Raw genomic sequence first — 27,173 nt, 5'->3', positions numbered from 1 at the left:
TCTCACTATGATGACCTCGTGGTCACTAATACCTGTATTTATTATGATGCTCCCTATTTGCTCAAGATTATTTTTTGTCTCTAAGAGGTCAAATACATTTTTTCAACCATTATGGACAACATGCTATGGGGGAGCCTATGTTGTTAGAATACACAAGGTGAAGCTATACCGGATTGTGTTACCCATCAGGATATTTTGATTTCACCAATGTGGATTTTCAGACTGCCTGCCTTTAGTTTGGATTTTTTTTTTTTTTTTTTTCATTTCATGGTAAGGTTCCTTGTTTACTTCTATAATGCTCATTCTTTCATTCGCTGTGCCCACTGATATTCGCTGATGGCAGAAAACTTTTTTTAACCACATAAATGGTAAAAAATTATACTCCTCTCTTAAGGAAATAAAATCACTCTTACTGATGTTATTATTCTGTTTCATATCTCCTCTTTGACTAGTTATTTATTTATCTGATTGTTTCAGCCGTCTATGGCACACTATTACACTACTGCCTTCACTTCTTGCACTATTTCCTCTTTTTCAATTATTTCTCTATTCTGACTCAATCCTGCTTCCTTGTATTACAAGAACACACATCTTGTTCTTGTTTTCTTGCTGGATGGATTTTTGCTTTCCTGTATCATCTTTATTAATCACACACTTGACAAGGTTCTGATTCGCTTCTTTCACCTGAGGCCCTAGTTTCTTTGCTTTCCTAGTATGTCAGTATATTATTTGCAGTCCTTTTTTAGATGTTCATGGACACTTTTATTGTGTGTTTGTGTCCTTGCTTACCACATTTTTATATGTAATGTAATAAATGACCATTTTCTATGTAAATGTGTCTGCGCCTATCCGTAACCAGGTGTTTTCTGTAGAATTAAATAAATATTCTATTGGAGTCGAAATGAAATCATATTGACTTTTAAATATAGGAGTTCATTGGCAATATGCCTTGTAAAAGTGTTTTTATTCAATGTCGTGGAGTGGTGTCGCAAATAAAAATTAATAATTTTTATTATGAAGAAAAGTTTTGAAAACAGTTTAGCATATTGACTTTAATAGTGCTGTTGTTAGTTTTAAAGTGTCTAAACATTAATTTTTATTCCATAATATATGACCAAGAATCTGTTTATGGTGTGCATACTAGGCAGAGGTATAGTAGGAAATAATTTTGAGCTAAATCATAGTATGGGTACAATCACGAAAAAAGCAGTACTGAATTTTTTAATCAGCAATGGATGATTCATATAGTAAATAGTGGAAATATGAAGAGAGTGTGATATGTACATACGAGTTGTCAAATAGATCTTTGCTCATTTATTTAAAAGTGCATTAAGTAAAGAAAATGTAATATGTGATGGAAATGCTATTGTAAACAAGTAGCCTCTGCTACAGCTAGCTGTTTGTTATGTGATATTTAACTTTATATTTTATACTCATAGTATCATTTCTACACACGCCTATGAAATGATTTCTGAATATATTGAATTGTAAAAATACTCATAACTTGACCTGCATGCTTTGCTTCTCCCGTTTTCCTTTGTTTTGTCAATTTCTTTTCTCAGCATTTTATTAGTCAGTAGCCTTGCCCTGTCAGTAACTTTTGCCCAGTCAGTAGCTCTGCCCAGTTAGTAACGTCACAAGTGGCAATTTATTTTTCAAATTAAATATTTTATATTGTCATTTTAGATACAAATTTTAGTGGTAAGAACAATTTCTCTAAATGTGCAGGTAACATTGAAACTGGCAGTATGAATCGAGCTGTAATATCACGAAATGTGGCTTTGCGAAATGAATTGGATCTGTATGTGAACGTACTCCACTGCAAATCTTATCCTGGTATTCCCACAAGACAGAAGGGAGTTGATATCCTAATTGTAAGGCAAAACACAGAAGGAGAGTATGCCATGTTGGAGCATGAGGTGAGAACATGTTTTTTTTTTTTTTTTTTTTACTTGTGTACTTTTACTTAGTGTGGTTGAAAGTGAATTCATGCTTCACACTTCATTCTTTGTTTATATCCTACTTATTTGGTCTCCTTTTCTTTCCAGAAATTTTTAATGATGTTTGCTGAATAAATATAAGTTCTTTCTTGCCTATAGTTGACAAGAAAAAAATTACACTTTCATAGCACAATTTTTCTGATTTCTGTTAATGAATAGAACAGTGTTTGTAACATTACTAACTACTGCCTCAGAACTGCCAAATCTTGCAACTATTATTATGTTTTTGCACTTGCCCTCAAAGTATGCTGTTTATTCTATTATTATTATTATTATTATTATTATTATTATTATTATTAGTCGCAAAGCTCCCAGAGTGGAAGACGCTAAGTAAAGATGGTTCATTTTCTGTTCTTCTTGTTCTTCTGATTTGCCACTAGTTTTTCATTGTTTGCGAGAATTTAGCTCTTTCTTCGCTCCATTTTGTTCCGGTTCTTCAGGCTTTTGGCTCTGGTTTAACCTCCCATTTTTGTACTTTTATTCTAAAATTGTTTCTTATGTCTATTTCTTCTTTGCTGATTTTGGTAATTCCAAGTCTTTTTTAACATTTTGGATCCATTCTCCTCCATTAGTAAGGGAACTATGTACTGTACTATTCTTTTTGTTAGTCTGTGTTCAGGAAGCCTCATTATGTGGCCATAGAATTTGAGGCGTGTTTTCCTCATGTCTGTCTCTGTGTTGGAATATTCTTCAATTTTGGACATTTTCTGTAGTCTATATATATTCTCAGTCAATCTTGGTCCCAAAATTTTCCTAATTATTTTTCTTTTTTCATTCTTTAGATTTTCTGTATCAGTTTTCCTGTTTAGTACCAAGCTTTTACTGGCATATAACATTGATAGTTTAATTACTGTTTTTTAATGTCTGATTTTGGCATTTAAAGATAAGCTTTTTTTATCATAGAGGTTTTGCACTAATCCTAAACCTTAATGAGCTTTTTGTATTCTTTCTTGTTGTGCATATTTTTCAGAGATAATTTCTCCTAGATATGTAAAGTGTGATACTCTGTTAATTTCTCCATGTTGGTTTGTAATTTGAAAATTCCTAATTTTCTGTTGTAAACACCGTCTTTTCAAATGATATTTGCAGGCCAACTTTCTCTGCGCATTCTTTTAGAGTTTCTATCTGTTTTATAGCCATCTCACAAGAATCTGCCAGTATTGTGAGATCATCCGCAAAGGCTGAGAAGGTGATTTGTAGGGTTGTGGTTTTTTTCATAGTGAAATTTGTTTCCAGCAATTTTCTTCAAGTTTCTTTTCCCATTCTTCCATGACTCTATATAGAACTAAATTGAAAAACATCAGCTTGTCTAACCCCAGTTTTTATCTTGAATGGTTTTGAAAGTTTTCCCATAAATTTCACTTTGGATGTTGTATTTGTTAATCTCTGCTGAATGATTTTCTGATGCAATCCTTTTTCTTCAAGAATTCTATTATATTATGCGTGCAAATAAATTTTTATATTATGATGAGCACTGATTTATTATTTAGCTTATGGTGTAGTACATACATCACATGAATTAATAATATATAAGTAGTCTCTATTGTAGACATTAAGAAGAATCCATGTAAGATGTACAAGTCATGTATAAAGAAAGAAACTAGACAAGTGCATAAAATATATACATTCACAAAATACGGTATAACCCCAATTTTATATTCCCAGCATTAATGGTTTCTCACCGTTTACAATGTTTTTTATCACTTGCATCAAATTTTCCTCGTCCACAATGTTAATTCACATCTGACTTTGCATCAACGTATTTATAATCTTCCTGTGATTTACGCTTTATGAAAAAATGTTTGTGGAGAAAAAAATTGATGTAAAATGATGCTGGCATGATGATGGCCATCAGGTGGTGTTTACAAACATTATGTGGTTAAGTTTTTTGACACCAAGGTGCTCTGCTTAGCGGACTTGAACCGGTAAACATGTGAAAGTAGGAGCAGTCTGTTCCCTATCTCCTGCCAATGCCAAGCTCTACTCGGCATGGCACCTGATGGGAGTAATTAGGTTCGTTTCAATAAAGATGTGACCAATCACAACCATTTCCAAACTGTCTCTGGTGTGCATGTGCAGTTTCGTGATTGTTGTGACACCTGTGTCGAACAGTATTCAGCGTGATTTGTCATTTGGCTGCTTGTAGTGCTAATTGACACCTTCACTCAATTTGCATTGCTCAAATGTTTTTGGTTTAAACAGTGCCAATTACATATTTTTTCATGCTGACCATAATGTATTTTGAGAATTTATTCTCATTGCCAAGTACAGTATTTACATACGTATTTTTTGTGATATTACACAAACAAACAACGTGAATGATAGTTTGGGTTTGTGTGGTCTTCTACATAACTGAGGAGGGACAGTACCTGATAACTTCAAAAAGATGACTACAGAGATGCAGAACAACACATACACAAACACCACACAAAATACTTTTGTAAATATTAACACTTGACAATGAAAAAAAATTCTTGAAATGTAACATGATACGCATGAAAAAATATGTAACTTGTGCAGTGTTTCATTGTTTAAATAATGAATGACGGCTGCATGCTTTTCAGAAACGTTGGTTATGATGTGTGAAATTGAGTCAAACATTTCTAGTTCCTACACAGTTTATCAGCTTCAGTTACATCAACGATTTTTATTAGATAATAAACCTTTAGTAGTTAGTAAAAAAGTCTCTGACAATTATTTTGATGCATATTATGTACATATACTGCACATTAAGTGTGAAAATGCAAAGGGGTATCATATACATAACTTTTACAGCTTGATATGTTATTTCCCACATTTTACATTTTCCTGTATTTTACACTACTTTTTTGAAAAGTGTATAAGTAGGGTTTCACTGTTCACTATATACGGAAACACAAATACAGCCAGATGAATGACAATTTGGTCATACACTATTTAGAGTGGCCAAGATTTTTTGAGGCTGGTTGACTCCAAAGTGTGCTGAGGACAGCAGGAAGTGCCTCTTTGGCCCACTGCTCTATCCAGCAATCACTTAGCCTGAATGCATGTTCATCTATTCATCTAATTCTTGTACTCTTTAGGGGTGGATCTCTAGAGTGCAGTGTGGTTCTCTCACTGTTGGGGGGATGTCATGACGGATTTGTATAGTAGTAGAAATCAGTATAAAGGCATGGGTATTTGTAGGAAAATTAACATTGTCAGTTGGAGTACTTGTGCACAGTGTATATGCAATAGTATGAGAGCCAGTATACCAACAAATGCAGTCAGATGGTATTGCGTTTGATGTCAGTAGTATACCAGGGTGTGTTGTGTACATAAACCATGATTGTGACAATGCCACACGGAAAACAGTTGTCATGTGATGGAAAAAGTAAAAATCAGTGCACACAATGAATTGGAACTCTGTCAATCACCAAGAAGTGGAACTATTCAAGTATGGTGATTGATAATTTTGTTAGATTGGATACACGATACGGACAGAACGGGATATATGGGCAAAGTAGAAAATTATTTGATGCATAGAAACAGTTACTTTTGGGCATAGCAAGGGCCTCAGACTGTTATTCTTCTCAACTTGCTGATTTACAGTGATCTGTAACTGCAAAACATGTACGACAAATTTGGTCACTTGACAAATATTTAGCATTCAAGAAACAACTGCAGAAATTTGCTCTAACACCCAAACATAAATAGACTAGATAGGAGTTTCCTGAAAAACATATGTCATGGACTTCAGAATGAGAGAAAGTGATATTCAGTGATAAGAAGTAGTTTAATTTAGATGGGTGGGTGGATTTCAATATTATTGGCGTGGTCCAAGAACAGAGTAGCGGGTAAGAATGAGCAGAAATTTTGATGGCGAAAGAGTTACGGTTTTGGCAGCATTCTGCGCTAAAAGTAAATAGTGAACTCTAACATGTGCACTAAGATGCTGGAGACAGAAGTGATTAGAGTGTATGAGGACTCAGTGGATGAAAGAAAATTCAACAAGATAATGCGTCTGTGGATGTTTGTACTACAACCAAAAAGTAGATTGGAGATAAAGATATCAATAAATTGCTTTGACCTGCATTCATGCCCAGATGTGAACCTCATGGAGAACCTTGGGGAATACATCTACGTTGTGTTTGTTACAATGGAAGGCAATTTGAGGCCACATTTTAGCTGAAAACAATGATAAGAGAAGAGTGAGCAACAATTTCACTTCAAGAACTACAAACTAACAAAATCAATGCTGAAGAGTGTTTTAGAGATAATTAGAAAGAACAGAAGTCAAAAAAAGTAATAACAATGCAATAGTACAACAGGTCAGTGAGTGCCTTTATACAGATTTCCATCCAAGAAATGCGAACACCTTATTTTGTTACTTGTGTTATGAAAGAAACTGTGTAATTCCATAATGATTTCATATGTCTTATATGTATCTACTACGTTCATAATAAATTCATTAAATGTTACTTCAGACATTGTAAATTACTTTCATAGGAACCCTGCCTTTATAGATTTCCACTACTGTAGAAGAGGGTAGCTCAACCTTTCTTGCGTTCTCTGATAAGTGGTTTCTCGCATCTCAGATGGGAAGGAGCTATATTGTTTAGTGTGGGTTGCCAGTAGATTGTGGTTGCCTCTGTTGTGCCTATTATAAAGCACACAGTTGTAGTTGGACAGTGATGCGACTAGTGTGAGAACTGTTGAGTCAAACCCGTTAACAGTATTGTGCTACCAGACGGACAAGACCTAAAGCTGAAGTCAATAGTGTACTGTCTGAAAATCCCCGTGAAGTGCCAGCACATGCAAGATTTGAGTGTTCAGAGGTTGGCAGCTGTGTTTGATAGTTGATTCATGAAGCTCAGTGATCTAGACAGGCTGACACCTAAATATTTTGGATGTTGATTGTGGGATAGTAGTTTGGTCTCAAAGCAAATACGGAGTTCTCTGTTGGCTAATTATTTGTCGAGGTGGAATGTAGAGACTTCAGTCTTTGTGCACTGGGTTACAATCTTCAGTGGCAAGAGCATTTCCCAATTCCTCTATAACAGGATCAGCCTAGAGATATTTAATCTTTCCAAAAGTTTGTTAATCATGTTGAGCGGTGCAGTTGGTCTATAGTGAGGAATCATTTATTTTTCCTGGTTTTAAGATGGTGGTGATCTTGGCTCTCTTGAGTTGGTGGAGAGCATTGCTTGTGTGCAAGACATCAGTGAAAAATCTGGCAAGCGACTTTTCTGTATAGTTACTAAAATATATGAGGAATTAGGTATGGATGCCATCGAAACAAAGGGCTTTTCCGTTTCACTTCTTGAAGAGCTGCTGCGCAAGGTAGCCGCGCGGTCTGAGGCACCTTGCTGTGGTTCGCATGGCTCCCCCATCGGAGGTTCGAGTCCTCCCGCAGGTGTGTGTGTGTGTGTGTGTGTGTGTGTGTGTGTGTGTGTGTGTGTGTGTGTGTGTGTGTGTGTGTGTGTGTGTGTTTGTCCTTAGTGTAAGTTAGATTAAGTAGTGTGTAAGCCTAGGGACCGATGACCTCAGGAGTTTGGTCCCATAGGAACTTACCACAACTTTCCAGATTTCTTAAAGAGCTGCTGTGATTTCTTCCATGCTGAAGGGGACCTGGTATGTGGTTTATGTGTTGCAGGCTGCATTAATGGTCTTTAGCTCTTTTTTAACTGTGATTGTATGCTTTCAGTCTTGAGCTCTTGAGGTTGACACAATGAGGTTAGTGACTTGATTTGGTGACACAAAGTCGCATACACATTCCCCATAGCTTCCTTAGTGAGGACCAAATTTTTTTACTTGACTTTCTAAAATCCAAGCCTTAAACATCTCTGCCCACTTTTTGTGTGTCACAGTATCAATATTGTGAAGTAATTCATCTACTATGTCATGTCTCCACTTTTCGGGAATTCCTTATACAAGTCCTCGCACTCAACAGTGCAACCGTGGATGTATTGCTTCCATAGTGTCGTCTTTAACTTTACTGATAACTGCCTCAGCAAACCTCCGATAGTTCTTATTTCATGACATTAATCTCGTGCACTTGTTAAAGGTAGTGGAGGAAGCCTCCCAGTCACCTCTTTTGAAATTCCATCTAGCTCGCAGAAAAGATCGTATTACTGGGGTACCGATAAGATGTCAGGACTATACTCCTGCTGCTAGGCTGCTGATCAGAATGTGTCAAACACAAGGTGTGTTGAATGCTCCTCAGTCCAGTCAATCAAAGTATCACCATTTTCATCTTTTTCTTTGTACTTCCAGCAATGGTGGTGACTGTTGAACTCTCTGAGATAGACTGTAGCATGGGGACGAGTGTTCAACACATTTTTTAGCTGGTTGCAAGCAGCAGATTTGTAGGCATTAATGACAGCGATTTCACCAATCTTCACAAATGCTTCATGAAAATTGTCGGTGGAAGTGGCTGTGAGAGATGCATTTTCAGTATTTGATCTCAGATATTGTGCCCCTTGAGAGAGAGTTTTCTGCTGATTAAACATGTGTTTCCTGTATGACGACCAGGTTGGTATCTAAATTGGATTGAAAATCCTCAAAGATGAATACAGTCAGTATCACAGTAATTATGAAATAAATTTAAAAAAATACTGTTAGTTTGCGCAAAAATATTCAGAGTTTTTTTGCTAATTTCTTTTTGTTTCTTGTCACGGCATGTTTTGAGATTATCCCATCATCTGATGACCATAAAGTACATATGAACAACACTACATTGTCAGTCCAGTTGAGTTTCGTCAATTAAAAATTTAATGCTAACAAGAAACCTAACAGGGATAAAGCTAGAACTGATATCGTTATCACTTAAAATGTTTTGTAAGGTTTGACATTCAGTTGTCATATTCCCTCCATATTAAAGTGATAAACTTATAGCGAGACTCTGAGCTTCCTAGTCACGTGGTCCATTGAAGATTCGTTGGTTCGAATCATGCTGTGATATGTGATGTAAGTGTGAGGAGATCTCAGTGATGGTCTAATGCCAGTTGTGCTGACTCATGTAACGTTATCCAGGATACACATGTAGTATCCTACTGCAGATATGAATAGTGGTACATTCCACTAATTTTATAGAATACTTAAAAAGATGTGTGTGTTTCGATTTGTGACCTCATTACATCTACTGAATATGAATGTTTTTTAATTGATATTGTAACTTGGCCAACAGGACTGATACTGAGTATGAGCAAACCCAAATACTGAAAGCAGGTTCATTGTACACTATGTGATCAAAAGTATCCAGACACCTGGCTGAAAATGACTTACAAGTTTGTGGCGCCCTCCATTGGTAATGCTGGAATTCAATATGGTGTTGGCCACCTGTAGACTTTATATCAGCTTCCACTCTCACATGGATACGGTCAGTCAGGTGCTGCAGGGTTTCTTGGGGCATGGCAGTCCATTCTTCACAGAGTGCTGCACTGAGGAGAGGTATCGATGTCGGTTGGTGAGGCGTGGCACGAAGTTGGCATTCCAAAACATGCCAAAGGTGTTCTGTAGGATTCAGGTTAGGACTCTGTGCAGACCAGTCCATTACAGGGATGTTATTGTCATGTTATCACTCCGGCACAGGCCGTGCATTATGAACAGGTGCTTGATCGTGTTGAAAGATGCAATTGCCATCCCCGAATTGCTCTTCAATAGTGGGAAGCAAGAAGGTGCATAAAACATCAGTGTATGCCTGTGCTGTGATAGTGCCACACAAAACAACATGGGGTAGAAGCCCCCCTCCATTAAAAATACGACCACACCATAACAACACCACCGCCTCCGAATTTTACTGTTGGCACTACACATCTTGGCAGGTGACGATCACCGGGCAATCCCCATATCCACACCTTGCCATTGGGTAGCCACATTGCGTAACGTGATGCGTCACGTCACAGAATGTTTTTCCACTATTCAGTCGTCCAGTGTTTATGCTCCTCACACCAAGCAAGGCATCATTTGCAATGTACTGGCATGATGTGTGGCTTATGAGCAGCCGCTCATCCATGAAATCCAAGTTTTCTCACCTCCTGCCTAACTGCCATAGTGCTTGCAGTGAATCCTGATGCAGTTTATAATTCCTGTATGATGGTCTGGATAGATGTCTGCCTATTACACATTACGACCCTCTTCAACTGTCGGTGGTCTGTCAGTCAACAGTCATGAGGTCAGCCTGTACGCTTTTGTCCTGTACGCGTCCCTTCATGTTTCCACTTCACTATCACATTGGAAACAGTGGACCTAGTGATGTTTAAGAGTGTGAAAATCTCGTGTACAGTCGTATGACACAAGTGACACCCAATCATCTGACCACATTCGAAGTCTGCGAGTTCCACGGAGCACCCCATTCTCCTCTCTCATCATGTCTAATGACTACTAAGATCGCTGATATGGAGTACCTGGCATTAGGTGGCAGTGCAATGCACCTAATATGAAAAAGTATGTTTTTGGGGGTGTCCGGATACTTATGATCACATAGTGTATAAGTACAAAGCAGAGCACAGACAGAGCTGAACTGCCTCCTCAGCACTGCTGCTGATACGAAACAGAATTTTCGTTAAACATTCCAATATTTTTTTTAACAAAAAGTTTCTAGAATCTGTTAAAAATCTCAAATATTTTGTGACCAATACTGGCGAGTCTGAATCTAACCTGCCACTTGTGCATCACCAACAAGAAACTGTAAACACTTCATCATACTTTACAGTATTTAGGCTGCAGTATTGCTTTCACTCCTAGGAAAATAGTGACATGCTGTTTTAGATGATTTTTCAGCATCATGGTTCTTGATCTGGTCAAATGATCTTGATATGATGGCACTTTGAGCATGCTTGTGCATCACTGGGCCATCATGGCCTCACCATAAATATACTGTTTAGAGATACCCACTCCCATCAGTGCTTTGTGAATGTTAAGTGGGTTGTAATGTTGTATATGAAGGTAGTCGCAATCATTGATTTGCGTTGCAGGACTATGTTAGCATGCAGAGAACATAGATAAGCTCATGTTTAAAAGGTCCTTGATTATGAATTTGGGATTAAAGTAACTGCCCTAAAGAAGGCAAAGCAAGGTACACAAACAGATATCCCATTGATGATGTGGTTATGTATGTTATTAGACAGCATTTTCTGCTATGTTGTGAATGATACTAGAAAATACCAAGACTGTAAAAATTTCACAGCTTTTGTCACTTGAGAGTGAACTTAAATTCTAATACAGAGTGTATACACCCCAGGCCAACTGGGAAATCCAGAAAATACCTGAGAATTGTTTCATCCACAAGAAATCTGGAGAACGCCTGGGAATTTTTTGACTTCTGGAAATTTTTCCTTATTTTAGTTTTCACTTAAATTTTTGTAATTTTGACTGGTAGGAACAGATAACTCTAACAAAGAACTTTACTTTAGCTCACTGCCGCAGTACAATATTGCAATAGTAAAACATAAATAAGAGAATAACACCAAAATAAAACTTCAGTTGCAAAGAAAATCCGCCATTTATAACAACAAAACACTGTGGGGCCTTTTCTCGATGAGTGTGAGATCACAACTGTTTACATTTGTAACAGATCGTGGGAAAATATTGTGATTGGTGGTTTGAGAAGTGTTACTTTCAATGTAAATTTCCTTTTACCTAAGATGAGTTGTGTTACAAGTGAGAATGTCCAATGAATTTCTTAAATTGCAGAATATTAGATTCTCATTCAAGAATTAACTCTGTGGACCAGCCCCTACGAAAAATTTCAGTCCCAGAAGACCAGCCATTTATGCCTTTATTTAATATTGTACTGGCACATTTGTGTTTGATATAAATTAAAGGGTAGCACACACACCAAGAAAGACAAGGTTTCAAGACTAATTTTTCGTATTTATATTAGTTCTCTCATGGATCACAAATTATGCAATAATGATGGCAAAGAGTATAACTAAGTGCAAAGTGAGTTCTTGAGCAACTGCAAACATAATTGGCTTTTCTATGGAAAAGTTGGAGTGCTTGGTGGAACATGTATTCAGCCAGGTAACACACAAAATGTTTAGTGCACAGTAGTGAAATTCATAATCGTGCTTGTCAGAAATATTCAGCTGCTCCAATTTAAGCTGCGTTCTTGGGACCCTGCCTAATCACACACTCAGAAAAAAAAGCAAAAAAAATTTTGATGGCCAATATTGTATGTGAAAGCTTAGCTTGTAGCTATGCTTCATGTATATTAATTGAAACCATTAACTTCACATATCTGAGTGTTTGCACTACTTAACAGTGATATTGCTATTGGCCGACTACATCACTTGTCCTATGTTCTGAATATCTGCTGTCATTAGCTGGTGAGGTCAAGTGACATGGTCTATGATGGCTGACATACGAGGAGCATTTGAAAAGTCCATGCAAAAATAAAAACTACTTATGTGTTTGGGGTAAACCTTTTTTATTTTTTGACATAGTCTCCTTTTATACTTATACACTTCATCCAACGCTGTTCTGATTTGTTCATCCCTTCCGAATAATAGGAATTGTCCAAGTCTGGAAAATAGCTATTAGTTGCTGCAGTCACCTCCTCGTTTGAATAAAATCTTTGCCCCGCCAGCCATTTCTTCAAATTGGGGAACAAATAGTAGTCCATGGGAGCCAAGTCTGGAGAATAGGGGGGATGTGAAATGAGTTGGAATCCTATTTCTATTAATTTTGCGACCACAACTGCTGAGGCGTGTGCTGGTGCATTGTTGTGATGGAAAATGACTTTTTTACGGTCCAACCAATAACGATGAATAATATGCACCTGTAATAGTTTTACCCTTTTCCAGATAGTCGAGGAGGATTATCCCTTGCGAATCCCAAAAGACAGTCGCCATAACCTTTCCAGCCAAAGGAATGGTCTTTGCCTTTTTTGATGCAGATTCTCCCTTGGTAACCCATTGTTTAGATTGTTGTTTGGTCTCAGGGGTGTAGTAATGTATCCATGTTTCATCTACAGTGACGAAATGACACTTAGTCCTGCGGACTCTTCCTGAACAGCTGCAAACCATCCTTGCAACACTTCACACGATTCCGTTTTTGGGCAAGTGTGAGCAATCGTGGAACCCATCTTGCGGATAGCTTTCTCATGTCCAAATGTTTATGCAAAATATTATGTATCCATTCATTCGAGATGCCCACAGTATTAGCAATCTCACACACCTTAATTCTTCTGTCATCCATCACCTTATCATGGATTTTATCAATGATTTCTGGAGTTGTAACCTCCACAGGGCATCCAGAACGTTCAGCACCACTTGTGCCAGTATAGCCACTCCGAAGATTTTGAAACCATTTATAAACTGTTCTAATCGAAGGTGCAGAGTCACCGTAATGTTTATCAAGCTTCTCTTTAGTCTCCTGAGGTGTTTTGCCTTTCATAAAGTAATGTTTAATCACCACATGAAATTCTTTTTCATTCATTTTTTGACAATCACTCGACTTCCTTGATTCACATGAATGCCAGACACAAAGAAAAGATCAATATTGCTGAAACTTGGTGTGTGTTCTTTCCAAAGATGCTACTAACTAAACATGACTTCGATACGCGCCGGTGGTGCCATCTCTTGGACTTTGCATGGACTTTTCAAACGGCCCTCATAAATGCATCGCAATTTAGATTTCAGTGCTTTGGAAGGTACCGTGCTGTAATTGGTGGAATTCCTGGTGGAATTCTTGTTTATACTTTCATAATGCAAAAATATGCAGTGTAACTGTTGCTGTGCATTAAGGATCTTTCCAAATTTTTTTTCTGGGTTTAGTTTCATAAAGTGCTGGGAGGTTTTATGCCAGTATATAAAACCTTCACTATTCAAAGAATTGATGACTTTTACAGCTCCAAGGGAAAGTATATTGTCACTTAACATGGAAAAAATTTACTTTCACAAGGGGTATGGTGTATTTTCACTTGGAAAAAAAAGTGTATTTCTAATAGGGAAATCCAGGAATTTTTTTCTTGTCCGCATATAAATCCAGTAATAAGGGATGTTTGGGGAGGGAGAGGTATAGTTGCTCACAGTATGAGATTTGGTTTTAAAGGTTCCTAAATAAGAGTTACCATATGCCTCTCAGAAATGGCAAAGCTGTTTGGCTGTTTGCATGCTACAGTTTTGAGAATATATGAAAAATGGTTGAAGGGCGGTGAAACCACAAGTAGGCAACAAAGTGTTGGACATCCACACCTTATCACAGAACATGTACTCGGAGGCTTGCCCTCTATGTAAAGCAGGATGAGCCACAGTTTGTGACATATCTAACAACAGAGTACAGTGCTGGTGCAGGCACAAGCTTCTCAGAGCACACTGTTCAGTGTATGTTGTTGAACATGGGGCTCTGCACCAAATGAGCCCTACATGTTTCCATGTTGAGCCATCAGCATCATCAGTTCTGATTACAGTGAGAATGGGATCATAAAGATTGGATTGTGGGGCAGTGGAAAAATATTGCCTGGTTAGATGAATTACATGTCTTGTTACATCAAGTCAATGGTAGGGTCCAGAGATGCAAACATCCAGGTAAATGGCTGCTTAAAACATGCAACTCGCTATGGACACAAGCTGTTGTGGGGGAGCATTGCAGTATAGGGGATATTCACCTGGGTTTCCGCAGGACCTGTGAGAGTAATTGAAGGCACCATGAGAGCTGTAGACTTTGTGAACACTTTTTTTGGACCACCTGCATCATTTCTTGCCTGATGGATTCCCTGACAGCACCTTGTAACAGGACAACTGTCAGTGTCACAAAGCCGAAATCAGAGTACAGTGGTTTGAGGACCATGTCGTGTTAATGTCTTGGCCACCAAATTCACTTGATGGAATATATTTGGGAACTATCCGGCACCAGCTTCACAACCCCAAATCACTGGTCCCTAATTAACCAGAAATATGTGACTTGTGCATTAAATCTGGTGCCATGTACCTCCAGAAACCAACTAAGGACTTGTTGAATCCATGTCACATTGAGTCACTAATATATTGTGTTAAAGGGTGAACCAACATGCTAGTAAACTGTTCCTTCATAATGTTTTTTCTCATCAGTGTTTATGTGTTATGTCTCACTTAATTTGTGTATTGCTTTTACTTTTGTGGTACTCATTGTTCCTCCCCTCTTTCTCTACGAGGGTGGTCCCCCCCCCCCCCCCTCCCCCCATATTGCTTCTAGTCCCAAATGGCTTTACTCACTGCTCTAACTCTTAATATTTCTTTAGTTCTTACTCTGTCATCATCTCAGAACTGTAACTGGTGCTGCACTAATAATGTACTACTTTGATCTCCTCCTTGCTCTGATGCCTCCTTTTTCACCTTTGTCTCCCCTCATCCTTGCAACAGGTGGGTCCGTCTCATCATCAAGTTTGAGTGACATGCCCTTCCTTTTTAATCACCCCCAAGTATGCTGTCAAGGAAGGAACTAATAGTTCTGAAAGCCAGACTAGTGTTGTGTCCATCTATATGTGTATGTATTAAATGTTTTGCCTCCAGAAGGCAAGCGCTGCAGACAGTTGTCTCTCACTTTTTGTGAGTGAATTTTCTTTTTATGTAAATCATAGAAGTTATCAGGTATTACGAAGGAACTCATTTCCTGCTCCGACATGTCCATCTCAATCAGCTAGCATTCAGTCTTTTTGTTCAGGCATCACTACTCAATGCAGAAACACCATGTGCTCTCTTCAGTGTCCATAACAACCACAGGAAAGGAACAAGGCTTCTGACAAATGAATGTCATCTCACAGCGTCTTATCCCCTTCTTCCAAATTACCAGACACTTAGTGTCTCCACAAAGAGTGGTGACTGATAAGTGGATCCCCAGTATTGATTCAGTGTTACTTGCTGATTTGTCTTATTTGTGGGAACCCCATCTCTGTGTATAAATGTTGAGCTTAGTTTTTATGATTTTGGTGGCAGCCAGGTGGGTAGCTGGAACCTCTGTTTGATGAGGGAAATGGCTACAGCGTGTTTAGGAGTGACCTTGGTCGGTGTGTGTCAGCTGTATTTGTTTGCAGTCATTTGGTATGGAATAATTGTGGTGTGGATGAAATCTTTGAGAGTAATATTCATCATTCTGTTCACCCTTCTTGCCAAGAGCAGAGGAAATTCACAACATGTCCATTTTGGAGGCATATTGGCTTAGAGTCCTTGTGCTCCTGACACACGTTTCTCTTTTGGTTGTCCAAATTGGCAATGGTGGTGATTGTGTGCAAATTATTGGCTGGCTTGTTTGCTGTTTGATGGTTGTGGTATCTAAAGTTACGGATTTAGTTCTCCAATATCTGATGGCAAAAAATGGTGTCAAAGGTTGATGATGAACCTATTTTTGTAGACGTGCACCTACCTCATGCTATGAGGATTGACATTCATGGCTCACAGTAACTCCTACCTCTCATCCCTCCTTACCCATCATATTGTGAATGAAAGCTTGTAGTGGTTGCTCATGACTTCCATAGATAACAACAGTAGGAACTCATAATTTATTTTGACCTACTATTTTCAATATGTTGCCTTGATGAGTTAGTTTCGCTTGATAAAATCTTCTCGCCTCAGATGCACAGTTTTCCGATTTGTTTAATTAGGTGCAAGTTGTCGGTTTCCAACATAATTTGGTTCACCTCATGACACCATGCCAGCATTCTATGTACATATGACTGTGTACCTCCGGAGTAACATGACTTAGCTTCATTTGTTATTCTGATAAGCAGACTTTCTGCAAGTTGTTACCAAAAGCATACATAACTTCTAACTGGAATTTTTCCCAGCTATTGGACTTGTTTTTCAACCCTTACTGTTCTATGGTATTAAAGTGAAAATGGATATTAATCGTGTCATAACAGCCTATCTGTTGACTTTAGTGAACAGGGCTTGGTCATCATCCAGCTACTGAAATTCTCTTGAGCACCTTGGAACCCACATAACTCGTATTGTTGGGAGTAGCTCTTCCTTTCTTCCATAACCCTGTGAATGGTCTGTACATGCCAATGTTTCAAAGTCTATGTCATGCCTCATTTGTGCATTCAGATTCCTCATTTTGGGTATCTATAATCCTGATTGCATCATGATGTCTTTGTGTGCACAGTACTTATTGTCATTAAAAGTATCTTCATCTTGGGAATTGTCACAAGTTCCGCATTTTAGTGATCCTTATCTACTTTCTTTACACCTACTTACTCTGTCAAAAAGTTCAGTACAGAAAGTATTGCCTTAATTACACAGTACCAGTATAGCATAACTGTTATGGTTACAGTATTATCCTCTCATCTTTAGAACAGAGAACTATAACACTCAAAATTTTAAAATATAAAATTTCAAGTCATTTGTGCTCACCCGATGTACTAGGTATAGTGATTGTATCTGCTACATTCCTTTATCCCTGATTCACCTTTGCATCCTAATGTCATATTATTATTGTCACTTCTCATTTATACCACATAATGTTTCATCTTTAAGGGGCTCCGGAAAGGCTCAAAATCATGAAAAGTTCAATTTTTACTTTTTTGCGTTTTCTAAATCTGCAGACTATTGCCTTTTAATAGATATATAATTTATTCAATTCCAAAGAGTACAACTATTTTTAAATTTTTTTTTAAATGTGTTCTACATGGGCGTGACCCACTGTGGCGCTGTTAAACTGCTGTCAAATGGTGTTATTATTAACGTCCGTGTTCATCAGGTACATTTTAGTGATGTGAGATAAAGTATGTGTTGTGGCTAACCTGTGATGGGTCAATATATATCGCTGGTGTGATTGTCGATTGTTTCATGTTTATTTACTCTGTCGTTATCTCGAAAATATTCGTAATTAATTCTGTTTCTTGAGTCTCTGTTTTGTTGAAGTATAATAATGAGTAAAAGTAAAGTTATTAGAAATCCTCTGAAGGCTTTTAAGAAAAGGAGAAATGTTGGAAAGCCAAAGGTATGTGTTATTACTGTAAACAATAAAGACGATAACCAAGTGAGTGAACCTAACCTCTCAAGTACACCTGCCCATAGCAGTCAAAGTGGGAAAGAAAATACTTCACAGAAGAAGCTTGGTTCAATGAGTGAAAAGTATGAATGTTTTATGGGCGAATCGGATGTGAATGAAATATTTGATATGTCGGTTCTCAAAGGAATTTTTTCAAACTGTGTAAGATGTATTCATTGTAGTGAAGTTGGTCTGGAACTCTCCATAACAAAGCACGTAGGACTTGCTAGTGAAATACAACTGAAATGTGATAAGTGTTCATACATGACCACCTATTGGAACAGTGTTGCAGTAACTGCAACTGAAGAAAATGGTAGCAAAATCTATGAACACAACATTAGATTTGTTTATTCCTTGCGTTCAGTTGGTAAGGGTGCTACTGCAGGTGCAATTTTCTGTGGCATCATGAATCTTCCAAATCCCCCAACCAAGTTTACAACGTATAATAAATTAATAGGGTCTAAAGTAGAAGATGTCTGTATAGAATCTATGAAGAACGCTGTGGAAGAGGCAGTAATGGAAAATAATGGTAACAGAGATTTGACTGCAGCATTCGATGGTACCTGGCATAAACGGGGACACACATCTCTTCATGGTGTAGTATCTGCCACCAGTATGTATACAGGGAAAGTTTTAGATGTAGCAGTAATATCAAAGTATTGTAGATGTCCACAAAAATATAAAGGTACACATGAAAATAATTGCAAAGCTAACTATAGTGGCAGTAGTGGAGGAATGGAAGTGGCTGGTGTTGCCAGTATATTCCAGCGTTCTGAGGCGTGTGATAAAGTGCGATATGTTAATTACCTTGGTGACGGTGATTCTAAAAGTTTCAAACATGTTCAAGGACTGAAGCCCAATGGTGGTGATGTTGTAGTGCAGAAATTTGAGTGTATTGGACACGTACAGAAGCGAATGGGAACAAGACTTCGGCGACTGAAAGCTTCGTACAAAAAACAAAAACTCGGTGATGGTAAAGGGTTCTACATCTACATCTACATTGATACTCCGCAAGCCACCCAACGGTGTGTGGCGGAGGGCACTTTACGTGCCACTGTCATTACCTCCCTTTCCTGTTCCAGTCGCGTATGGTTCGCGGGAAGAACGACTGTCTGAAAGCCTCCGTGCGCGCTCTAATCTCTCTAATTTTACATTCGTGATCTCCTCGGGAGGTATAAGTAGGGGGAAGCAATATATTCGATACCTCATCCAGAAACGCACCCTCTCGAAACCTGGACAGCAAGCTACACCGCGATGCAGAGCGCCTCTCTTGCAGAGTCTGCCACTTGAGTTCATTAAACATCTCCGTAACGCTATCACGGTTACCAAATAACCCGGTGACGAAACGCGCCGCTCTTCTTTGGATCTTTTCTATCTCCTCCGTCAACCCGACCTGGTACGGATCCCACACTGATGAGCAATACTCAAGTATAGGTCGAACGAGTGTTTTGTAAGCCACCTCCTTTGTTGATGGACTACATTTTCTAAGCACTCTCCCAATGAATCTCAACCTGGTACCCGCCTTACCAACAATTAATTTTATATGATCATTCCACTTCAAATCGTTCCGTACGCATACTCCCAGATATTTTACAGAAGTAACTGCTACCGGTGTTTGTTCCGCTATCATATAATCATACAATAAAGGATCCTTCTTTCTATGTATTCGCAATACATTACATTTGTAATGTATGGGAAGGGAAGGTTAACTGACAGTGTAATTGACAAAATACATAACTATTATGGAATGGCTATTAGGCAAAATACACAAAGTGTTGACGAAATGAAGATGGCTGTTTGGGCTCTTTTTTTTCATACTTCTTCAACCGATGAAAATCCCCAACATAGCTTGTGTCCCAAAGAAGAAGACAGTTGGTGTAAATATAACAAAGGATTGCTAACTGGTGAAGTGTACACTCATAAGCATAGTCTGCCTCATGCAATAGTGGAGGTGATAAAACCTATTTTCAGAGACTTAGCAGCACCTGAACTGTTGAAAAAGTGTATTCACGGAAAAACTCAAAACCCCAATGAAAGTGTAAATAGTGTTATATGGTCGAGAATCCCCAAGACTGTATTTGTTGGAATAGAAACACTTCACTTTGGTGTGTATGATGCTGTTGCGACTTTCAATGATGGCAACATTGTAAGGTGCAAGGTATTTAGAAATATGGGAATGAAGATAGGTTCTAACATGGTACGAGCGATGCTTGCTTTAGACAAGGAACGCCTTCGGGCTGCGGACAGGGCTGTAAAGAGTGTAGAAATACAAGCAAGAGTAAACGGGAGGAGGAACAAGAGGAAGCTGGAGGAGGAGTTTGCAGAGGATGAAGATAATCCATCCTATGGACCTGGAATGCACTAAAAAGTTAATCCAATCTTTGTCACTCGATTCCCAAAACTTTTATTTTCTCATACTAATTACATGTTTTCTAAGGATCTTCCAAACATATTTGTTTCAAACTTTCAGTAAATGTTACACAGTACCTTCTGCATAATTTAACACAGCCTTTTTTCCAAAAAACTGTATATTTTTGAATATATAAATAAAAAATTGCAAAAAATGTTGTGAATTTTCATTACAATTGAAAAAAAATCATCTTTAATAACTGAACTAAAATTTTATAAAATCCCTGTGTTAAGTTGTAGCCCATATTCCAATAAATAATCTGTAAAAAGTTCAACTTCCTACCTCAAATACTTTGTGAGGAAAGATGTAATTTATAAGCGTTATTTTAACATTGCAAGTATAGGGCGTTCCGGAGCCCCTTAAATAACAATGTTGTTTACCAGTTACAGTATTTTCTATGTAGCCTTCACTATGAAGAGTTAAGGTGAGTTGTCATTGTTGCCTATCACACTGGAACACATTGTCTCGGAACATATTATTAAGGATGTCAGTTTCTTTATATAATCTCTCACCTGATAGACAATCTTAATTTTACACATTTTTTTCAGAGTGTTACAGGTGTAATCGAAAGTATGAAGGTAGTGACACAGGAAAATTCTGAAAGAGTGGCACGATATGCATTTGAATATGCAAAAAAGCAAGGACGAAAGAAGGTTACTACAATCCATAAGGCTAATATCATGTGAGTAAGAGTTGCCTTTTTGCTCTGTCTTCTGCTTTGTTTGTGGTTTGGTTTTTTTTTTTTTTTCAGAGCTGTTGAAATCTTCTAAAAAAAATTTCAGGAAACAGCATTAGCTGTTGATAGCCGTTTATACCAAGATTATAAATGACAGGTTTTTATCACATTGTAATCGTATCTTCAAGTGAAAAAATTTGCAGGAACATATAATGTGCATCAGGAGCAAATTAATAACACAAAAAATGTGAGGTACTTAAACCAAGAAAAGACACAGTGAAATACCCACACAGTTAGTTTAACATTAGGCCAGTAAACAGCACAGTCTCCCAATGTTCAAATGGCACAAGACATTAGCGTTGCCAGTTAAAATGGGGACTGAGTAAGCCAGGGAAAGAATATAGCCAAAAATAACTGGTTGGAGGCCATGTAATTGAACAGAGCAAGTTGTGTTTGTAGACCTAAAACAGGAATTAGCATAAGAAACCCAAAAAACTGTGGGGAAACTAACTTACACTGAAATATTGGAATGATGACTCACCAGTGCTGCAAAACCAGTGAAAAACAGCAAGGAGTCACATGTAGTGACTATGGCTGTGTGTGCAGCAGAAAGGTCATACCACCAGATGCAGGTGTATTCACAGCCAACCACTGGGGAAAACTGATGCTGGGCAGTGCGCCACAAGAGGACATATGAGAAGTAGTCGAATGTGTCAATAGAGGGCTTGAAAGAGGATGTTTATAAAGCAAAGTTTGGGAGCCATGAAATAAATTGGAATGTATAGATAAAAGAAATACAGCATAGGTAATAGAGCAACAGAACTGTTACATGTAAAATGACGACATTATGTCAAATACTGTAAAAATTACTTAGATAAAATAATCTGAAAAATTACTTTGGTCGAACACCAATGGCGACAGGAGATGGAGAGCAGTACCACCTGTAAATAATCTGCAAGAAGAAGGAGAAGAAGAAGAAGAAGAAGATCAATAATGTCAAAATTATAAAATTAACTTAAAATAAGGCTAGTTAAAATTGTTAAACGTTATTAAAAACCCCAATGTGGATTATAAGAGAACCATACTGAAAGGGGCAATTGAATGTTACCAGAGTATAGAGTAATAATGACACATAAAAATTACAAATATGTAAAGAGGTAGGCTGATAAAGGAAACCAAATTGCATGGCCAGTACACAGTAAGAAATTAAACGGAAGCAAGAAAAAACAAATAAACTAAAGTTAAAAAACCCATAATGAAAGAGATCATGGTGGGAACACAATTAGGGGAGTGCGTATGTAATCAAAATCTGAAAGTATGGGATGGTGCCTAAGTTCTCACTGACCGTTCAGGGCATGCTCAGGAAACTCTTTTAAAGAGTGCAAGATGTGGACTTCTTCCAAAATGTTGAGGATATTGCCCTTGTTACCAGTGCATAAAATCTTTAAGTTTGTTGTCAGGTCAGAAAGTGTGTTCAGTATTATGTAAGTGGATGGTAAGAGCAGATTGAGAACTTGTGAGGCTTAAATGTTTTTTACATTGAATGCAGAAACTGTGTTCTGTTCATACAATGTAACTGAACAGTCATTACAAAAAATGTAATAAATACCTGCCAAATCAAATATGTTGAAACTGGCCTGCTCATTGTGACAGAACCGGATGCCAGTACCTCTCAGAATACAAGACACTGGGGAAATACCTTTTACTTTTAGTTTTTTCCTTTTAATTGTTTTGGAGATTCTGCCATAATGGGATATCCTGTGAAAATTTGTCTTTTTGTTAGACTAATTTACTTGTGACAGTTATTTGCTGTTGAATAGGGAAAAGAATAGGGTTAATTTTCTTTTGGATGGCCTTATTAACAACAAAAACAGATCTGTAGTCATTATAGTAAGCAATGTACTTAATCATGTTCAATTCACAGTAAAAGGCGTCAATAGGAACAGTATGTAGTCTTCAAAGGAGCAATCTAAAAGCAGTGTGTGTGTGGGTGTGTGTGTGTGTGTGTATATATATATATATATATATATATATATATATATATATATATATGAACTGACATGGTGATTGGGTGTCTGGTGGATCTCCACATCCATGGTGGATAGCTTTGTGTTAAGTCATATTTAATCTCGGAGTCCCTCAGAGTGGTTAACTGGTCTAAAGATGAAAGTGAACCCTGACTGCTATATTGAATAGTAAACTGTATACTCGCATCAGAGTTCTTCAGCTCCTTCATGAAGGACTCACAGTCCTCATTTGACCCAATGGAGAAAAATAGAATGACATCAGTGTAGCAATACCAGGCTGGTAGTTTGTGTGAAAATCTTGTAAGTTGATGAAACATATCATTTTCCAAGTTAATGATAAAAATGTTAACAAGATCGAAGGACAAGGGCGAACCTGTCGCAGGCCTGTTCTTGTAGGATAAAGCTATCACGAAACCTAAAATAGTTGAACCAGGTCTAGCAGTCGAATGGCTTCGTGAATTTTGTCAGTAGGATGGCCACTGACTGACTTATGAACTTTATCTACTGGTAATGATGTATGCATATCTTTAATATCCAAATAAACCAAATTTGTGCCACAGGAAGGTTAATTGGAATAAGTTATTGACGAGATATTTCCTGCTACCAATATTACCACCGATTTACGTGATACTGGACACTACTTCTGACCTGACAACAAGCTTAAAGATTTTATGCCATGGTAACAAAGGCAATATCCTCGACATTTTGGAGGAAGTCCTAATCTTGCACTCCTTAAAGTTTCCTGACCACACCCTGAATAGTCAGAACTTAGTCATTATGCCATCTTTCCAGATTCTGATTGTCTGTGCCCTCTGTAGCAGTGCTCCCACCATAATGTCTTTCATGATTGGTCTTTTTAATTTTATTTGTTTTTCTTGCTTCTGTCTTCTTTTTTATTGCATACTGGTCCTTGCAATTTTGTTTCCTTTTATCAGCCTATCTCTTCGTGTATTTGTACATTTTACATGTAATTATTATTTTATACTATGGAAACATTCATTTGTCCCTTTCAGTATCTCTCTCTTATAATCCCTGCTGGAGTATTTAATAATACTTAATAATTTAACTAGCCTTAATTTAAGCTCATTTTGTAATTTTGACATTATTGATGTTTGATCAAAGTAATTTTTCAGGTAATTTTATCTTAATAATTTTTACAATATTTGTCATAATTTCATCATTTCATATATATGTAAGGCTGCTGATGCTCTATTACCTATGCTGTATGTCTTTTATCTATACATTCTAGTTTATGTAACGGCTCCCAACCTTTGCTTTAAAAACATATCAATGTAACTTCCTCACCACTTTCGTGCCCTCTATCGACACATTCCACTGCTGCTCCTTTGCCCTTTCATGGCACATTGCCCAGCATCAGTTTTCCTCAGTGCTTGGCTGTGTGCACACCTGCATCTGGTGGTATGACCTTACTGCTGCACACTGCTGTTTTCCACTGGTTTTGCAGTGAGCCATCATTCCTTTATTTTAGTGCAAGTTAGTTTCCCCACAGTTTTGTTTTGTTTCTTATGCTATGTCCTTTTTTAGATCTACAAATGTGACTTACCGTGTTCAGTTGCATGACCTGCAACCACTAATTTTTGGTTATATTCTTCTCATGGATTTCTCACTATCCATTTTAACTGACAATGCAAATGTCTTGCGTCATCCAAACGTTGGGAGATCTTACTGTTTCACTGGCCTAATGTTAAACTACCTACCTGAGTATTTCACTCCCTCTTTACCTGTTTTAGGTGCCTTACATTTTTTTATATTGTTAATTTACTTCTGATCCACACTGTGTGTTTTTGTATATTTTTTCACTTGAACATGTGATCACAATGTTACAAAAACCTGTTGTTTATAATCTTGGAATAAAGGCTTATCAATAACTAGCATGTTTTCCAGAAGTTTTTTAGACATTTTTAACAGAATTAAAAAAAAATTATGATGTGTCAACTAAGCTGTCGATACCAGCACTGTAAAATCATATGCTTCTGCTTTGTTTTAGAATATGTCTAATTGTTGAAGTTTTTGAAAAAAGTTATTTTCCATTTATATTGTTAGACCAGTAAGACATTAATCTTAAGACTCATTTGAGGTGATCCTTTTATTGAGATATCCTTCAAGATAGCTCTCATCAATTAAGTAACCAATCATCTAATATTTGACTGAAAACTATTTTTCATGCATTGCTGAAACAATAGTTAATTCGAACTGTATGAGCCCACTTAATCAATAATGTTCTTACAAAACACACAGATTCAATTACATAATATTCCCCTTGCTATTTTAACATTTTACTATACTTAACTGTCATTGTGTGACCTGAAACTTGTAATTTCAGGAAGGCCTTTCTTGTATGTTCATACCTGAGTAATCTCACTAGCAAAAGATACTCAGTAATTCATCTTGACCCTGTTTTTGTTTCTGAAATTGAAGATCAGTATTTGAAGAATGTGAGTGCCAACATCTGAGGAGTCAATATGACTGTTCGCTCATCAGACACAAGGGTGCACTGCATTAAAAATGAGTTGGTGGTTTGTCATCTGTCAGTCATTGTCTTTGCAACATTTATACATTTCTGTGTTTAGTTAATAATTTCATCATTTAGTTTTTTTTTTTTTTTTCTTCAATGTATTTGCTCTGTGTTCTACAAATATTTGACTTAACTTCCAATTACTTTGTTTATTCTGTGGCTTTGCCATAGTTACCTTTGCATTTGTGTGTCAAAACAGCAGAATGTCAGTTATGTATTATTGTTCCTTCAACTACAATATACAGGAAACACACACCACAACATCCTTGTGCGTTTGCTGAAGAGTTAAGTTTACCCTTCATATTATTCCAATGACTGTGGACTGTATGTGCAATTTTCAGTTTTGAAGCTCTTGACCAATGGCCACATGCTGAAATGTGTTGATAGTGAACAAGTGAATGATGACATAATGAAACATTGGTTATTAAACTTTTTAAATAGTGAAAGTGTGAAAAAAAGGTTCAGTCTTCAAAACATCTGCTTTCAGGTATACACATTGCACAAGACAATTAACTGTGCAAATCAAAAATATGTTGACACCTGTACCTGATATGATAATAAGATTGCATTCACTGCATCTTAAATGAGTGTTGTTAAGTCAGATAATTACCTGTCAGAGAGGTGCCAACTGTTTTCTTCTTGATATGCACGGCATGAAGCTTCACTTCCTATACATTCTCGTAACTTTATCTTGAAATCTTAATGAAGGAGCATGTATAGATCAGAATTATTATTAGTATTCTTTTCATAAGGATGGAATGAGATTCATAAATTTAAGCTTAATTTTATGTTCAGTGAAGAAATGAACTTCATTAACTTTTGTTGAGTGAGGTGTTACAGAACTTAAGACTCTGGTATTGTATTTAGGAGAAATAAACAAACATCAGTCCATCCACCAGTATATCTGCTGTAGTGTTGGTAAATGAGGAATACACCGTGCACATTTTTTTGTAGAACCTAAAATTTCATTTTCAATTGTTTTGCACTGCATTCAATCCAATATTTAGGATTTTTGTAGATGTCTGCAAATTTTATATGTGGACTATATCATCTACAATAACTTTTCTTACAGTTTCAGTGTTTCCTTGTATCACTGCTGTTGCAGGATATCCACTGTGTCAAACAGAAAGAGCCATCTATCCAAAACACATGAAACAAATTTTTGACTACTGTCTTTGAAAGAAAACTCAAGCGAAAGAACAATGGCAGTCTTTTTACATCCACACTACTTTTTGTAATCCTGTAAAATCACATTGTGGATGGCAATCTTGGGATTGACTCATTCACTAATTACTTTGTTTCACCCTCTCCATTGTTAGCCAACCTTTTTAGTTATCATTAATTCAGTATGAGGGTTAATAATGAATGTTTCTTCATATTTCAAAAGTCATATTGTAAGACTTTGGTACTGGTGTATTCAAAAAACTGTATTCATTCCATAGAATGAAAAATCAGTCAAAGTTGCAAATATTTTATTTTTCATTCGATGACTAGTTTCAGGCCAAGACCCATTTTCAAATCGACCTACAGGACAGAAAACCAAATTTACACTCATATGTAATACAGTTATTACAAAATTCTTAAACATATGCCA

At 37.2% G+C, this 27,173-nt stretch overlaps 1 protein-coding gene across 2 annotated transcripts in view; it reads left to right on the top strand.

The window, feature by feature from the left end:
* LOC124554741 (isocitrate dehydrogenase [NAD] subunit gamma, mitochondrial) overlaps window positions 1–27,173 on the top strand; it is a 117,391-nt gene that overhangs the window by 30,767 nt on the left and 59,451 nt on the right. For both annotated transcript variants that reach the window (XM_047128388.1, XM_047128389.1), the window contains exons 5-6: window positions 1,729–1,919; window positions 20,889–21,022. In XM_047128388.1, the coding sequence (XP_046984344.1) occupies window positions 1,729–1,919; window positions 20,889–21,022 (325 nt within the window). The remainder of the gene's footprint in view (window positions 1–1,728; window positions 1,920–20,888; window positions 21,023–27,173) is intronic.

The sequence above is a fragment of the Schistocerca americana genome, chromosome X (genome assembly GCF_021461395.2).
Source record: "Schistocerca americana isolate TAMUIC-IGC-003095 chromosome X, iqSchAmer2.1, whole genome shotgun sequence".
NCBI classification, from domain to species: Eukaryota; Metazoa; Arthropoda; class Insecta; order Orthoptera; family Acrididae; genus Schistocerca; species Schistocerca americana.
This window is presented reverse-complemented; position numbering and strand designations above follow the sequence as displayed.